This window comes from Oryx dammah, unplaced genomic scaffold, assembly GCF_014754425.2.
Source record: "Oryx dammah isolate SB20612 unplaced genomic scaffold, SCBI_Odam_1.1 HiC_scaffold_20, whole genome shotgun sequence".
Taxonomy (NCBI): Eukaryota; Metazoa; Chordata; class Mammalia; order Artiodactyla; family Bovidae; genus Oryx; species Oryx dammah.
Window position 1 is genome coordinate 67,056,325 of NW_024070204.1, and position 17,398 is coordinate 67,073,722.

At 49.4% G+C, this 17,398-nt stretch overlaps 1 protein-coding gene across 1 annotated transcript in view; it reads left to right on the forward strand.

Moving 5' to 3' along the window:
- Nucleotides 1-17,398, forward strand: part of SH3PXD2B (SH3 and PX domains 2B) — a 120,249-nt gene that overhangs the window by 85,111 nt on the left and 17,740 nt on the right. Inside the window, exons 7-12 of the mRNA XM_040262750.1 lie at nucleotides 103-237; nucleotides 5,967-6,071; nucleotides 10,812-10,929; nucleotides 13,960-14,186; nucleotides 15,778-15,827; nucleotides 16,710-16,835. Coding sequence (XP_040118684.1) covers nucleotides 103-237; nucleotides 5,967-6,071; nucleotides 10,812-10,929; nucleotides 13,960-14,186; nucleotides 15,778-15,827; nucleotides 16,710-16,835 — 761 coding nt within the window. The remainder of the gene's footprint in view (nucleotides 1-102; nucleotides 238-5,966; nucleotides 6,072-10,811; nucleotides 10,930-13,959; nucleotides 14,187-15,777; nucleotides 15,828-16,709; nucleotides 16,836-17,398) is intronic.

Below are 17,398 nucleotides of genomic sequence, written 5' to 3' on the forward strand. Positions count from 1 at the left end.
GCTTCTGTCTCTAATTGAAATATCCTCATGACCCACCTGCCCACTATTCCTGGCTCCTGTCCCTTCACACACAGATTGCCTGATGACAATTTGTACCCCCAGGGGGCGACCTGACCTCAGTGGACCCCATGGTCTTGGAGCAGTATGTGGTGGTGGCGGACTACCAGAAGCAGGAGAGCTCGGAGATCAGCCTCAGCGTGGGGCAGGTGGTGGACATCATCGAGAAGAACGAGTCAGGTAGGGGCCAGGACTCCCTCCCTGCCGCCCCGCGCTGTCAGCAAGCCCCTGGGATAGGGAGCACTGGGGAGGGCAGAAACCGCAACAGCCAGTCCAGGCCGGTCAGTCTCCACAGATCCGGTTGATGACTCTAGAAATCTGACCCTGTTTGATCACAGTATTTGAGTACCCCAGTTGGTCACAGCTCACCAGCATCCTTTGGGTCACATGTTATCGACTGTCCTGAGGTTCACATCTGATGGACATTCCTTCTGGTTTCAAAGCACCTGGAGCCAGAGCCCCCCATTGCAGCAGAAATTTGCTCTATTGACTTGCTTTTGGCTGCCACGGGAGTCCTCATGAAGGTTCTGTCCCCTGTGGGCTCTGGCGGGATGGACACCCTGCTTCAGCCCTCCTGCTGTCACAGGAGCCACTGTTCACATACCATCAGACCTCAGAGATGCTGCAGATTCAGTTACAGACCACTGCCATAAAGCAAATCACGTGAATTTTGTTGGTTTCTCAGTGCAAATAAAAGCCCACAATACTGTGGGCTTCCCTGGTAGCTCAGTTGGTAAAGAATCCACCTGCAATGCAGGAGACCCTGGTTCGATTCCTGGGTTCGGAAGTTCCCCTGGAGAAGGGACAGGCTACCCACTCCAGTATTCTTGGGCTTCCCTGGTGGCTAAGATGGTAAAGAATCCGCCTGCAATGCGGGAGACCTGGGTTCGATCCCTAGGTTGGAAAGATCCCCTGGAGAAGGGCATGGCAACTCCTGTATTCTTGCCTAGAGAATCCCCATGGACAGTCCATGAGGTCGCAAAGAGTCGGACGTGACTGAGCGACTCAGCACAGCAGGACAGCATACAGTACTGTAATCTGTTAAGTGTGCAATAGCACTGTATCAAAAAAAACAACGTATGTACCTTAATTTAAAAAATACTCCCTTGCTAAGAATACTCTCTTGCTGAGTTTTTTTGAAGTACTAACATCAAAGATCACCAATCACAGGGTGGTCCAGTGGCTAAGATTCAAAAGTTTGAAATATTGGGAGAATTACCAAAATGTGACAGAGACAGAAAGTGAGCAAATGCTATAAGAAAAATGACCCTGATAGACTTGCTTGATGCAGGGTTGCCACAAACCTCCAATTAAAAAAAAATAAAAATAAAACACATTATCTGTGAAATGCAATTAAGAGAAGCACCATAAAACATTTGTCTGGATACTGGCTGCGACAGAGTGTGATGAGATGCTGAGGCACTTAGCCTGGATTCCTATCTGAACTCTGCATTTCACAGCCATGCAGGTCGCTTCATCAAAAAGGGTGCTCCAAGGATTAAATGAGGCAATACATAGAGAGTGCCCAAGCCTGTGTTTGGCACACAGCAAGTGCTCAAAAATATGAATTTCCTTCCCTTTTGTCTTCTTTAGCCAGAATAGGGCATTGGCACCATTGAAAACAGAGATCAAGGAGCAGGGCATAAATGGACCCTCTCCAGGAAAAAGAGACAGAGACCCACTGACTTTGTTGTGGCTAAAATGTGACATTGGCTAGCTGTATTAGTGAGCCAGTCTCTGATATCCCAGTGACTAGCTGCTGCTGCTGCTAAGTCACTTCAGTCGTGTCCAACTCTGTGCGACCCCATAGACGGCAGCCCACCAGGCTCCCCTGTCCCTGGGATTCTCCAGGCAAGAACACTGGAGTGGGTTGCCATTTCCTTCTCCAATGCATGAAAGTGAAAAGTGAAAGTGAAGTCGCTCAGTCATGTCCAACTCTTCGCGACCCCATGGACTGCAGCCTACCAGGCTCCTCCGTCCATGGGATTTTCCAGGCAAGAGTACTGGAGTGGGTTGCCATTGCCTTCTCTGCAGTGACTAGCTAAGGTCCAACAAATAGGGGAAAAAACATTTCCAGCAGTCTCTGGAGTGTGTTCCCTTTAGTCAGGAGATGAGCATCTAGCCAACCAAAACTCCTTGATTACTCAATACAGCAGTTGTTATTCCTGCTTCACAGCTGAAGACACTAAGACTCCAAGTGACTCGGTCACTCACGCAGGATCTCGTGACAGGTTGCCGAGCTGGAACTCCTAACCAGTTCCAGCTGGCCCCGAGGCCATGTGACGTTCTAATTCCTGGAAATGAGTATAGTCAGCTCGTGGGTGTGACTGGGATGCTCCATAGAGACTGAGGGAGGGAGCGCCCAGCCCCCTTCCCCCACTTTGCTTCAGCCCCTTGAGTGATGTTAGGAAGAACATGTTGCTGGGAGGAGAGGAGGAGCAGGGATGGGGTGGAAGATGAGCCTGGTGTGTCCAGAGGGCAGCAAGGGAAAGAGGGCAGATGCTCAAATCTTCAAGTGGTCCACAAAGTCAACACTTATTCTTAATTATGTTTTACTTACGCAAGTAATATATGGATATATTCTTCTTGAAACATTAATAATAAAGTTAAAATGTAATTTTTTCCACCAACTCCTTGCCTGGTCCCCTTTCCAGACATAGGTTGCTCTTCTGTCAGTTTGGGGTGAATGCTTCTTGATAATTGTATACACAGGTGTATATAAGTATGTGTATATGTATGTGTACACATGTGTGCCCATATATGTATACACACAGTGTATGCATTTGTACATGTGTGTATGCGTGCATATCTGCAGATGCATACGTACATGTATAATGGTACACACATACATACAGGTCATATTTCATGCATATTTTATAGATTTAACCCCAGTCGTGTATCATTCTATACATTTTGACCTGCAGCTTGCTTTTCCTTTTTTTTGTTTTTTGTTGTTGTTAAATTTTTTTTTATTTTTGGTGATGCTGAGTTCCCCAACCAGGGATCGAGCTTGCACCCCCTGTTGTGGAAGCACAGAGTCTTAACTACTGGTGTGTGCTTAGTCGCTCAGCCATGTCCGACTCTTGCAACCCCATAGACTGTAGCCCGCCAGCTCCTCTGTCCATGGGATCCTCCAGGCAAGAATACTGGAGTGGGTTGCCATTTCCTTCACCAGGGAATCGTCCCAACCCAGGAATCGAACCTGGGTCTCCTGCACTGCAGGCATATTGTTTACCAACTGAGCTACGAGGGAAGCCCTCTTAACTACTGGACCGCCAGGGAAGTCCCAGCCCGCTCTTTCTTAAGTCAACTTTTAGCTCTTATTCCCATAACATCTGCACCCTATTTGGAGAGGTGGCATACTATAAGTCTTCTCTTTCTCTAGTATGAACAGTGTATCTATGTATACACTGTGAGTGTCTCTTTAAGTTAGACACCCAGAAGACTGGCATGGCAGTGGGCTTCCCAGGTGGCATTGGTAAAAAGCCTGCCTGCCAGTGCAGGAGACGTAGAAATATGGGTCAGGAAGATCCCCTGGAGGCGGAAATGGCAATCCACTCCAGTATTTTTACTTGGAGAATCCCATGGACAGAAGAGCCTGGTAAGCTATGGTCTAGGAGGTCTCAAAGAGTTGGACATGACTGAAACGACTTAGCACGCACATACCCAGAACACTGCAGAACCATAAGACAGGCACATTTTAAATCTTAAGACACAGCCAAATAACCTGCTTCCAAACTGTGGCCAAACCCGTTTACTCCCTCCAGTAATGTATGAGGCATTAATGCCGAGAGTTAAGAGCGGGGGCTTTGAAGCCAGACAGCCTGGGTGTGAATCTCAGCTCTACCACTTTCTTTGTGACGTTGGCCCCTCTCTGAACTCTGCTTCCCCGTCTGTAAAATGGGGTCACAATAGAACACAGCTCACAGGCTGCCGTGGGGACTTGGCGGGTCAGTGGCAGACAGGAAGCACTGCGAGAGATGGTCCGGTGAATCGCTGCTGTCATTGCTGTCGTGACAGTTTATCTGCCACACATACACCTACAAAGGTGAGTCCTTAGGAAGACATATATGGCATATTTCCTGATTTTCCCACAGGTTTATCAACCCCATTCATTCATATACACACATACATACACACCCATGCTGCTCAGCCCCCTAAACATGTATTAAGAGGTGCACCCAGTCAAGCAAAGTTGAAGGCGGCTTCTACTTCAAGGAGCTTGAAAGCCAAGGCCTCCCTGTGAGACCAGGACGCTAGTTCAGAGTCTGCCCCTTCTTTCTCTTCTCCTTTGGGGTCTCCAGGGCCTGGAGGTCTGTGACCTTGCAGAGCAGATCCTGTTTTTCCCACTTTTGCTGTGCATGAGCCGGTTGGGCCCTGAGCTGATGCCCTGTGACTGTAATGAGTCACCACCAACAGACTTAACACAGATTTATCATCATATGGTTTGAGGGGTTAGAAGTCCAGAATGGGTCCCACTGGACGAAAAGGCACTGTCAGGGCTATGTTCCCTTCTGCAGGTTCTGGATAAGATCTGCCTCTTTGCCTTTTCCATTTTCTAGAGACCACCCGCATCCCTTGGCTTGTGGTCCTTTCCTCCATCTTAGGTCTAGCAGTTGCCCCCTTCTATGCCTTTCTTCCTTACCCACATCTCCCCCCAACTGTTCTGCCTTACTTGAGATTACCTTGGGCCCATCCAGATAAGGAGAAGGCAATGGCAACCCACTCCAGTACTCTTTTGCCTGGAAAATCCCATGGATGGAGTAGCCTGGTGGGCTGCAGTCCATGGGGTCGCTAAGAGTCGGACACAACTGAGCGACTTCACTTGCACCTTTCACTTTCATGCACTGGAGAAAGAAATGGCAACCCACTCCAGTGTTCCTGCCTGGAGAATCCCAGGGACAGGGGAGCCTGGTGAGCTGCCGTCTATGGGGTCGCACAGAGTCGGACGTGACTGAAGCGACTTAGCAGCAGCAGCAGCAGCAGCATCCAGATAAGCCAGGATAACTTCCTATTTGAGTTCAGTGGGTTAGCACCCTTAATCCCGTCTGCAACCTTAATTGTAACTGTTTGCCACCTGAGTCATTACTCTGCCTACCACATGCCCCATGAGAGCCCCTTCTCTAAAGAGGGAGGGCCTGAGTCTGAGTGAACAGCCTCTCAAACTGTCACATCTGCAGCCAGGTTTACCTTGACATGAATAGAGGCAAAATCAGTGTCTCAGATGAGTTACTAGGGCAGTGGTTTCAGTGTCAGAGAGCCCTGGGTGCAAGTCGCAGCCCAGCCATAAGCTCTGTGAACTTGGACAAGTCTTGCCTCTTGTAGCCTCAGTTTCGTCTGTGCATTAGGGATAATAAAATACAAGTAAACTGGTAAGTGCTTTGCTCACCTTGGTGAAGGTAGCTACTTTCTTCGCTCTCGTCCTTTAGAAAAACCTTTCTCCACATCCCCACCCCTGACTCCCTTCCCCAGCCCTGTCCCAGGCTCAAGAGCAGGTTTCCTGTTAGCCTGTCTGTAGTAGTTAATAGTCAGTAAACACGGATGTGCTTAGTCGCTTCAGTCGTGTCCGACTCTACGACCCTACAGACTGTATGTAGCTCACCAGGCTCAACTGTCCATAGGATTCTCCAGGCAAGAATACTAGAGTGGGTTGCTATGCCCTCCCCAAGAGAATCTTCCCAACCCAGGGATCAAACCCACATCTCTTATGTCTCCTGAGTTGTTAGGCAGGTTCTTTACCACTAGCACCACCTGGGGAGCCCTGCATGGGTATTTGTGTTCTCTAATAAAGTGATGACTTTTTAGTCTCACCCTGAGCGTTGACTCCTCTCACGGCTGAGTCTGTTATTCTGATGCACAGGCCTCATATGTGACCCAACTACATTCAGTCTGCACTCTCACTTTCCCAGGTTGGTGGTTCGTCAGCACTGCTGAAGAGCAAGGCTGGGTCCCTGCAACCTGCCTGGAAGGGCAGGACGGCGTGCAAGATGAGTTCTCCCTGCAGCCTGAAGAAGGTAGGAGGGGCCAGGCCCCCGGGCCTGCTGTGCCGCAGGCCGTCACCCGCGGGGGCCTCCTCACCCAGTGCCGTCTCAGCAGCTTCCTGGCTCACGCTCTGTAGCCTGTGGACGGGAAGCCAGGCCCTGGGGCTGGGACAGGGCAACCCCACCCGCTCTTGGTGGCCTTGGGGAGCCAGCCCAGGTGAGCCTGGCCAGAGCTGGGGCCCTGATGCCTCTGTGGGGCTGGCTGGATTGCTATCCACACCCCACTCATCCTCCCTTGAATTATTCTGATGGCCAAGGTGCTGGCGCTGCTTCTGGCTCCTTTACAAAACATCTAAAGCCATCTGTAAAGATCTCTGCTTTGTCTGTTTTCTGTGTTGGCTTAATGGCCCTGCCTGGGTGTCAGGATCAGAACTGACCCTCTCCACTCACTTCTGTTTCCCAGAGAATTTTCCCTACAGGTGTCTGAAAGAGTGGTTCCTGCTGCATCAGAAATCCTAACCCAGCCACCTCCCCTCCCCTCACCCCCAAAGATTTCCTAAATCGAGACTATGAACTCACTTTAGACACTAAACAAAAAGGTTCTGGAGTCAGGCCTGAATTTGACTCTCACCACTGAATTTGAATTTGTACCACTAACTGGCTGAGTGATCTTGGACCAGCAACTTAACCTTTCTATGCCTCAGCTACCTCCTCTAAAAATGGAAATGATGGTATCAACATCATGGGATTTTTTTTTTAAGTTAAATGAGATCCCACATGCAAAGCAGTTGGCAAGAACCTGAAATAATAAATAACTAGGAATGGTTTTTATCACAGAGCTGTGGCTTACTTAGGGTTGAATATTTGCTGCTTCTAGTTGACTCTTTTTAGAAAGCACAGAGCTGCTTATGTATGTATTTAACAGAAAAGAGAGTGAGGAAAGGGGTTTCTATGCTCAAAGGTTAGCAAAAAAAGCACACACGTGGTTTGGCATCTAGTTTTATTACAGCCAGCATGCGCAGAGTAAAATGCATTTTGTTTTGCTCTGTGTTTGCAGGGCCACCAGGCTCTAGGGGCGGGCTAATGAAGAAAAAGTACAAAAACCAACTCAGCTTAAAGATAGTGAGTGGTCTGCTGTCTGGAAACCATAGCTCTCTTAGACAGTTAATGATGCCCACCATGGGGCGTGTCTCTGTAAAGGACTGCTTATTATCCCCATTTTACAGATGCGAAAATAGTCTCAGAAAGGTAGAAACACTGGCTTGGGAATCACACAGCTAGAAGATGGGAGAGGGACCACATGTTCCTAAGGGTCTGTACATTTTTTTCCTCTGCCGTGAGGATTTTTCTTAGGGCCTCTTCATAATCATGCTAGGAATAGCATTGTGTCTTCTGGGTGGCTCTTCACTCAAGTTCAGGGCTAATACTGAGGAATTTGGTCCTTCTGAGACACCTAGAGCTCAGCAGAGACACAGAATTAATTGCTCCTAAGTGGCAGCACGTGCTTGGTGCTGCCTTTGCCTCAAGACCCTGGAAGTGCTTTCTTCTCACCTCTTCCTTCTGCCCTTCGCCTCCACATGCTGCCCGACCAGTCTCATGGAGGTACTGGTCCCTGCCCCAGCCCGCGGGCCGCCGCCGGACGCTGGGGGACTTGTATGCCATCAGCTGGCGTCAAGGTGCCTACCTTGGAGTTTCCCTCCCCATTCGGTGTTCAGAACCGGATCCTACATCTGCATGCGTCCCCCTGCTCCAGGACTGCCTGTGCCTGTTGCATGTGAGAAACAGTGATCTGGTCTGTACCGTGTGTGTTGGCATGTGTGTTCGGGAGGAGGGAGCCTGGGGTGTTTCTCGACCTGGGGCCCTAAAATTTCCCAGGTTAGAAAATGATACCTAGAGGTGTAGGTGCTAAAATTAATGAACAAAATAAAAACCCTTTTCCTAACTAAGGTTGTGTTATGTTGCAGAGACAAAACTATCAAAGCCAACTGTATTTTATGTCGAGTCAGAAGCAAAATATTTTTTTTTTTTCTTGAAAAGAAACTTTATTTTTTTTAAATCAAGCAAACATATAAAAAAAAGAAGTTAAATGTAAAAACAAATCAAATTTATTGCAAAAAGGGTAATGATCATTTTATTCTAAAATAAAGTAAAAATAAATGATGCCTGGGGGCCTCTATAATGTTGATCCAGTGACCTGTTCCCTTTATCTGGCACATTTGAGTGACCAGGGTAAAGAAACCCATGTCACACCAGCTTAAGCAAAAGGGAAGTGCATTGACTCAGGTCGCTGAAAACTCTAGGTAGAGGCAGCTTCAAGCATGGCTGGATTCGGGAGCTTGAAAACATCTGTCGACTGAAGGAAAATGCACAACCAGAAGTTGTGAGTTAAGTTTTATTCAGGGACCTTACTGAGGACTGTAGCCTGGGAGACAGCCTCTCAGATAGACCTGAGGCACTGTCCCCAAAGAGGTAAGAGAGGAGCCAGGATATATAGGGGGAGTTTTGTCTGGAAAAAACAAAACACGTAGTCTAACATCAAAAGATTACTGCTAATCACAAAAAGCAAACATCTTCAGTTAATGATTTTCGTGCTTTTCTATGAGTGGAGAGATGCAAGAGTCTGGACTCACTGAAATTACTCCTTTGATATGTATCTTATCTACCTTGGGCCAGTACCCAGAGCACAGAATGCTTCCTGTTTTTATCCATCTGAAATCCCCTCGGGGTGCACTCTTGGGGGTGGCTGCAGTGGCTGATGGCTTGATGGTGGGCATCATTCTTTGTCTACTGGCTTGGCAGGTAACATTTCCTTTCCACCTGCCCTTGGCACCTGAGACTCACGCTTGCCACCCTCAGCTCCATTCTCTACCCTGCTGGAACCATTCTCTCATGGTGACGGTGGTTCTAGGCACTCTTTGGGGACACCCATCCAAGAACATGCTTCTCCTTCAACACAATCCCAGGATTTGATTCCAGCTGACCCAACTGGGTCATATGCCATCCCTAAACTAATGACAGTGGCCAGTCACTTTGGCCCCTCCCTTTAGGTGCTGGCGAGGGCAGCCACACCCAAACATGTGGCTGGAGGCTGGTGGTGCCACCAGGGGAAGGGCAGATGGATGGTAAGCAGGTGGTGTCACCACTATGCAGTCTATAAAGCTTCAGCTTTGTTAGGGATCACTGGACATTCGATGGAGTCCAGAAAGGGCCTCTGGGTGCTAGAGAACCCCAGGAGTTTGGAGCCCGTAGTAATCACCCTATTTATTCTGGGGCCCAGGCAGTGCCCTTCTCACCGAGCCAGACGGAACTTCTCTGCCTCCACGGGGTTGGATTCCCTGCTGCAGCCTCACAGCAGCCGTACCCCAGCCTGCATCTGTGAGTGAGGAGAACCGCTGACTGCTGTACACAGGATGTGTGGCGTTTGAGTCAGCTCAGCCCCTGCCGCACAGGTCAGGGGGCTAGATCAATAAATAAATAAACGCCCTGTGTGTTTTCCGCCTCCCTCTGCGCCAGCTGGGCAGGCCACAGGCAGCCCGTGGTGTTTTCCCCGACACACTCACCATCAGCATCGGCGCACAGCTGGCTCGGTGACTCCCTGGGGTCTGGAATGTAACTGAAACAGGAAGGCCCTCTTCCCCTGCTCACTGGCTCCCCTGGGACTCTCATCTGTTACCTGTTTCAGCAGTCACTGCCAACAGTGCCGGGGGTGGGAGCTGTGCCCTTCCCCTGGGGAGGCCCCTGCCTGAGTGACAATGAACAGCCTTCCGGCGGGGCCCTGCAGGGCAGTGGGAGTGACCCTGCTGGAGGCAGTTCTCTTGGCTTGGGGGTAAGGGAGCTGGGATCCACCTAGATGGGGATGGAAGGCAACCCAGTGACATGAATAAAAACAAGCAGGCAATCTTCATGATACATATCTCAAGCCGTTATGTTGTACACACAAAACCAACACAGTGTTAGGTGTCAATTATATCTCAATTAAAAATAATTTTTTAATAAAACTTAAGCTTCAGTCATGGTTGGATCCAGGGACTTGAAAATAAATGAAAAGCGGAAATCAGCTACCAGCTAGGTAATGAAAAATGGCTATCTCGTCTGTGGTACTGATTCAACCCCAAACCATGTGCTGCCAAATCCAGCTTGTTCCTGACCCCTCCACCAACAAGGACTGCAGAGGAGCCACCACAAGGGTTTAACATCGGTCCTCTACCCCAGCATGAGCAAGGTGACTCCCACCAGGCCTTCAGGACTTACTCATTTACTAAACCTTGGCTATTTTACTAAATAGTTCTGAAATATTCCCAGTGCTAGAGATAGAGGAAGGAACGAGACAAACTCAAATCTTGCCTTTCTGGAACTCTTTAGTCTATCTAGGGAAAGAGAGATGAAACATAATAGATAAATAAATTATCGATATGTTAGAAGGTTGTTCCTGGTAAGTAGGGTGAGGGTGCCCTGGGTCTGGGTGTTACATGAGGTACATTCAAGAAAGGTGACCTTGAGGCACAGATTTGAGGAAGGTGAGTGCAATGTGTGATGCTGAGGGATTTCTGAGGACCTGCCCTTTGTCCTGTGTCTTTTTGCTGCTTGACCAGGGTCATCCAGGGCTAAGTGAGGGTCACTGGGGTGTGGTGGGGGAGTGGTGGAAGGATGGTGCACAGAAGCCTCTGGAAGAAAGCCTTCCCTGCAAGGGCATCTTGGGATCACAGCCTTGGCCATCAACATTCCAAGCTTACAGCATCCTTGACTTACCCCAGCATCCCTTTGTCCCCACAGAAGAGAAGTACACAGTCATCTACCCCTACACAGCCCGTGACCAAGATGAAATGAACCTGGAGAGAGGAGCCGTGGTGGAGGTCATCCAGAAAAACCTGGAAGGCTGGTGGAAGATCAGGTACCCTCTGCAGCTGGGTGGGTTTCAGACTACGTGGACTCCAGCTGCACAGATGTCTGTAAACGATTGCAGAGGAAATGAGGCTTCAGCCTGAGCCATAGAAGGACGCATCTCCTCTGTGCTGTTTGGCTTCCTTCCATACCCATATCCTTCTCTAAAAAGCCATAGTAAGCAAAACTGTCTCTGAACACACTGAACCACAGATAGCAATAACCCCATTGAGCAATACTGGTCTTCACCTCCAGATGTGTCTCGTAATGAGTAACTGGAGGCTGAAGCTGCCGTGAGGGAGTGATTTCCTACTCCAGCCCCACTCTGAGAGCAACAGGATGGGTAACACCACATGGATTGTAGCCCGTCCTAAAGCTCATTTGCTGTCATCTCTCTGAGTCTGGTGGAGACTGGCATTTCCCACACTTTGTTACAGTTTTTTCATCTATGTGGTGGAATCAAAAGCTCATCGGTAGGTAAGGTGGCCAGTTCGTCCTGCTGTGTTTGGGACTTTCCTAGTTTTAGTAATAAGAGTCCTGGGAACTCCCTCCTTGGTTACTCTGGTGGGCAGGCTGCAACCTCGGGAGATTTAGGCAAGAGAGGAAGTCTGGGGGCCCTGCCCCGTGGTGTCTGTGCCATGGTGTGAGGCAGGACACTGGGGCCAGTCACCTGGGGCGGAGTGTGTGATGCTTCATTCATTGAGCAAACCTACACCAGAATCTATTCTGGGCCAAGCTGTATTCTGAAAATTGGAGACTCAACAGTGAGAAAGACACAATAGTTTACACCCCCAGGCATGGAAGACAGACTTGGACACACATACAGGGCAGGGCAGGGAGCGAGTGCAGGAGGAATGCGTGGGGGCCTTTGGAGCCCAGAAGACAGCTCCTCAGCCTGGGAGTCAAGAAGGCTCCTGAGAGTCAGGACCTCAGAACTGAGGTATGAAGGCGCAGTTAGGACAGTGACGGGCTTCCCTGGTGGTTCAGACGGTGGAGAATCTGCCTGCAATGTAGGAGACCCAGATTCGATCCCTGGATGGAGAAGGAGGGAATGACTGCCCACTGCAGTATCCTTGCTGGGAGAATCCCATGGACAGAGGAGCCTGGTGGGCTACAGTCCATGGGGTTGCAAAGAGTTGGACACGACTGAGCCACTAACACTTACTTCGACATACACTTACAATGACAGTGACAGCTCACATGTCTTGAGTGTGTTTTATCTTGTGACATAACAAATTATCCCCAAACTGAGTGGCTCTGGAACGCAGGTGGCTTGACTGGGCTCAGGGTCCCTCACAAGGTGCAGCAGGATGTTGCCGTGGTCATCGGAAGCTTTGGCCCAAGCTGGAAAGTGGCAGAGCCAGGATTTGAACCTGTGCCTTTCCAACCCCAGAGCCCACTCAGCAGTGCCTCTCTGTTCATGGCTTTGGGCCTCCAGATGATGAACTGTCTCATGGTGATGCCTGCGTCATGTGGGGCCCAGCATTTTCCGGCTGGCACGACCTTCTCAAAGGATGTTTTAAGATTGATCGACACCAAAATCTGCAGATTTCTGCATCCTTATAAGCTTGCTTCTAGTTGAAAAGGACCCTTCTTATTGGAACACAGTGCTGTTTATTGCTTACAGTGATTCTTGATGAGAGGTGGCCCTGCTGTGTCATCTCCAGTCCATTAGGCAATTCCCCAAAGGTCTGGGCACTTATTTTGCAGTTCAGACTAGTGGTCTGCTGGCAAATGTTTAACAGCCAGTTCCAGAAGGAAACAATGCTCTTGAGTGGTGGTGTTTGCCAGTTTCCCTGGTGTAAATCGTCCCTCCGTGGTAGATTTCAAGCTTCCATTGTGACGGTGTTGAACGTGGAGTCGGGAGGGGACATGAACAGTTGGTTCTCACAAGCCGCCTCCTGCACACCTGTGGTCCCAATCAGCCCCTCCGGTCATGCTATCCAACCACACTCCATCGTGCAGAGAATTAAATGATCATTACATTTGTTCAGTTCCCTTTGGAATTCAGTGAGCTGGGCTCTCAGGGTGTCAAGTCATTCTGGAGTTCAGTGACCCTTCGTACCTTAGAACCAGCCCCCGACCTGCTCCATTCCCACCTGAACACGTTTTAATCTGCTTGTGACCAGAGCCCCACCCCGCCTATACCAGGCTTTGTACTGGCAGCTGTGGCTGCTGGGAAGAGGCTGCAGAGAAGAGGTGAACAGCACAGACAGGTGCCAGCTGTCTAGGGCTGAACCCATTCCTGCCACCTCCCCAGACTGGATGGATGAAATGCGTCAATAGCTATAAAGTGCTTGGAACAGGACTGACACGGAGTAGGTGTGCGTCAGTGGTAAGGTACCCTCACTGTTGTCACTGCAGTGATGACTGTATGGGATGTATGAGGACTGTAGCAGAGCTCTGTGGCCGCTCACTCTTGGCAGTTCTGTTGACAGTTTGCCCACTTGTCCCCTTTTTTCTTCATTCAACTCACGGGCAGTGAGGCCCCATGCAGAGATGAATCGCCCGTGATCTCCACCCCCAGGACCTCACATTCTAAGTAGGGAAACGAGACCATCACAGCCAAGTGGCACTGTGTATTTTAGATGGGATGCTGTTGTGTGTGCAAGACCACCAGGGCACTGTGGAAGGAGGCTCAGGAAAGCCTTGAGAGGGTGCCTTACGCTGAGCTGGGATGATAGAGAATGGGCTTTCCAGGCAGAGGGTCTCCCAGAGCAGGAGCTTGGGACAAGGGTGTGAGAGATAGTGGAGCATTTGGAAGACTGCAGGCTGCATGGGGTGGGTGGGGGGTGGAGGTTGCCGTGAGAGCCAAGGCCAGGGAGGCAAGGAGAGGCCAGACTGGGGAGGCCTTGAATGCCCAGCTGGGGGCTTAGGCTTCATCAGGAGGCAGCAAGCAGTATGCCAGTCTCTGGCCCTGGGCAATGATGGTCCATCGTTCCTACCATCTGGGGCTGGAAGGGAGATTCATTGTAGGAGCTCGGCTTCTTCCTATGGGCCTGGCAGAGCAGGCTAGATGACATCTTTCCCCTCCTCCCAGGTATCAGGGCAAAGAAGGCTGGGCCCCAGCCTCCTACCTGAGGAAGAGCAGTGGGGAACCCTTACCCCCGAAGCTGGGCCCTGGCTCACCCGCCCACGTGGGCGTCCTGGAGCTCGACGGTGTCTCCCGGCAGCAGAACTCGGTGGGCCGGGAGAAGGAGCTGCTCAACAACCAGAGGGATGGCCGGTTTGAGGGCCGCCCTGCACCCGATGGTGACATCAAGCAGAGTAAGTGGCGCCCACCTGGCTCCCAGAGGCACGGCAGGCTCTGTGTCCAGAGCTGCTCATGGGCTGTCCCTCACCCGCACAGCAGCCCCACCACCCTCCATCCTGTAGATGAGAAAATGGGCTCACAGCCCCAGATCGCTTGTTTCCAGATCATTCCACCAGCAAGTTGCAGAACCTGAGTGGAGAGTTGTGGCTCTCCTACTCAAGCTGTGGTTTTTTCACTGTCTCATGATAATCACCAGACCTCCTCCTTCTCAAGCCCCTACCGTGTGCCAGGAATATTATAATCAGTCTCACTGATCCTTCATAACAAACTTTGTAGGACTCACTGCTTTTGTTTTACAGATTAGGAAGCAGAGAGAGAAAATGGTTTGTCCAAGACCACCCAGATAGTGAACAGTGGGGCTTGAACCCACAGCCTTCTGACTCAAGGGCCAGTGTTCTCTCTGCAGGGCCTCATTTCTGAGCCTGGGGAAGAAAAAAATGGACCCTGTGTTGGGTTTACTCCAAAGATAGTTCTTTACTTATCTTGCTTTTCAGAACTTTGTTGTATATATCTTACAACTGAATGTTCCCAGCACACCTGAGAGTAGGTTGTCTGGCCACATCCCGTTGGCCAGACTTAGTCAGAGGATGAGATGGTTGGATGGCATCACTCAATGGACGTGAGTTTGAGCAAGCTACAGCAGTTGGTGATGGACAGGGAAGCCTCGTGTGCTGCAGTCCATGGGGTCACAAAGAGTCAGACATCACTGAGCAACTGAACTGAATGAACTGAGTCCCGTGGCATTACCTAGCTGCAAGGGAGTCTGGGAAATGTCATCTTTATGTAGGCAGTCAAGTGTCTGGCTAAAATTTTGTTGCTATTTATTCTAATAGGAGACAGAGGAAATGGGTATTTAAGAGTTTAGCAGTCTTCCCAACACCCCAACTGCCAAACCACCCCTCTGTGTAGATTCAAACTTAATCAGCTCTGGCAGCATGTGGGGTGCCTTCCTCAATGGTCTGCCTTTAACCAGGAGCATTAGCCCACTGCAGAGTCGTCCTCTTCCTGACCCAGAGCAAGAGCAGCCCAATTCCAGAGTAAAACCCCCTGAAGTCATCAGTCCAAGTTTGTTTGGCTCTGTTTATGCATTATTTAATTTGGGTTTGCTCCAGAGCAAACAAAGACAGGGGCAGTAACATTAATGCATCCCTGCCACATGCCAAGAGCCGAGCCTGTACTGTTGACTTTCATCTCCACCAGTACCTCCAGGAGGCAGGCATTATCCCCACTCCTCAGAAGAGGGCCACATGGCTCAAAGTCACCTAACTTGTTGCCTCCCACCTCACATTACACTTGTTGCCTTTCCTGGAAGGCTTTCCGTTGCTCCAGGACTCAGAAGCATCCTGTCGCTAATAGAGAGTCCTGGACCCAATCTGTGTGGCCCTGCACCCATCAGGCTCCTCCCATAGGAAGTGTCACAGCCGCTTCCTGATGTCTGTCCAAAACCTGATACCTCATCTCCTGCAGGAGAGGTTAGATCTGTCATGGGGTCCACCTCAGGGATTATGTTCATCAGGTGTGAAACAAGATCTCGTCTCTTTATAGGATCACCCAAGATGAGGCAGAGACCCCCTCCTCGCCGGGATATGACCATAGTAAGTGGACCCTTGCAACTATGGAGCCAGCCCCTGGCCTAAGACTTGCCGCCAACACTCACCTCGCCCCTTCCAAGGATGCATTCTTTTACACAGCAGCCTTGTGAAGCTAATCCCATTGACAGGTGGAAGAACTCGGGTCCAGGGAGATCACACAGTTGGCCTATGGCTTTGTAACAGTTAGACCTGGGCGTGTGCTCTCTGCCTCCTGAGCCCACTCTGCTTTGTCTTAAATGAGTCTTCTCTAATAAGGTGACTTGAGACTGAAACAGAATGAGGCACACATTTCTCTTATGGTGCCATTCTGGCATTTTACTCTCATATTCCATTTTTAATTCTTAGGTACCTTTCTAAGTAATACTGTGAAAAATGGGCCTCTCGTTTTTGGTGTCTGCCATCTACTGAGCACCTACTGGGTGCTAAGCAGTATGCTTGCTCATGTTTCACTACGTGAAATCATCGAATGCTCATGGTGACCCCGCCAGGTAGATCCTGTTATTATCCCCATTTTACAGGAGATGAAACTGAGGCTCTCAGGAGGGGAAGAGCTTTGCCCAAAGTCACACCAATGTGTCTGACTTGGAAACCTGTGTTCATTTTACAACCCTCATTATCTCTTAAGTTCAGAGAATATTGTCCTGCACCCGATTTTCATGACTGTAGGCAAATGTCCCGAGTTTTTTCTTATCACCCTAAAGCTGAAGGGCCAGCGACCCATCTAGAAGATGATGATCAGTGATCCCCTTTGTTTTGTCCCTTAAAATCCAGATGGGCCCACCAGCACCCCTTTAAGGGCGATTGTGTGCCCCAGTCCCTTAGCCCCTCATTCAGCACTCGGGAATGGAGTTATATTGGATTTAACACTGTGTTTAATTGTACCAGCCTCGAGGTCTCAACCTGCCCAAGCCTCCCATCCCACCTCAAGTGGAGGAAGAGTATTACACCATTGCTGAATTCCAGACGACCATCCCTGATGGCATCAGCTTCCAGGCGGGCCTGAAGGTTGAAGTGAGTGGACCTGGTGTCCTTTTGCCTACTTATGATTCTTTTTCTTTCTCAGTTTTTTTTTTGGAGTATAGTTGACTTGCAATGTTGTGTTAATTTCTGTGGTACCAAAAAGTGATTTGGGTATATTTTTGATAACATCTTACAGAAAAACCTGAACAAACTTTTTGACTAACCCAATACTTATATATATTTTCTTTTTCTTTTTTTTTTTTTTTATGGACCACAGCCTTATCTAACTCATCATATATTTTCTTTTTCATGTTCTTTACCATATGGTTTATCACAGGATATTGAATATAGTTCCCTGTGCTATCCAGTAGAGCCCCATTGTTTATCCATACTGTATGTAGTACTTTGTATCTGCTGACCCCAAACTCCCAATTCATCCTTCCTTCTACTCTCTCTTCTCCTTAGCAACCACAAGTCGGTTCTCCATGTCTGTGAGTCTATTTCCAGTTCGTAGATAAGTTTATGTCATATATTAGATTCCACACATAAGTGATATCCTACCATATGTGTTTTTCTCTTTCTGACTTACTTCACTAAATGCAATAATTCTGTGC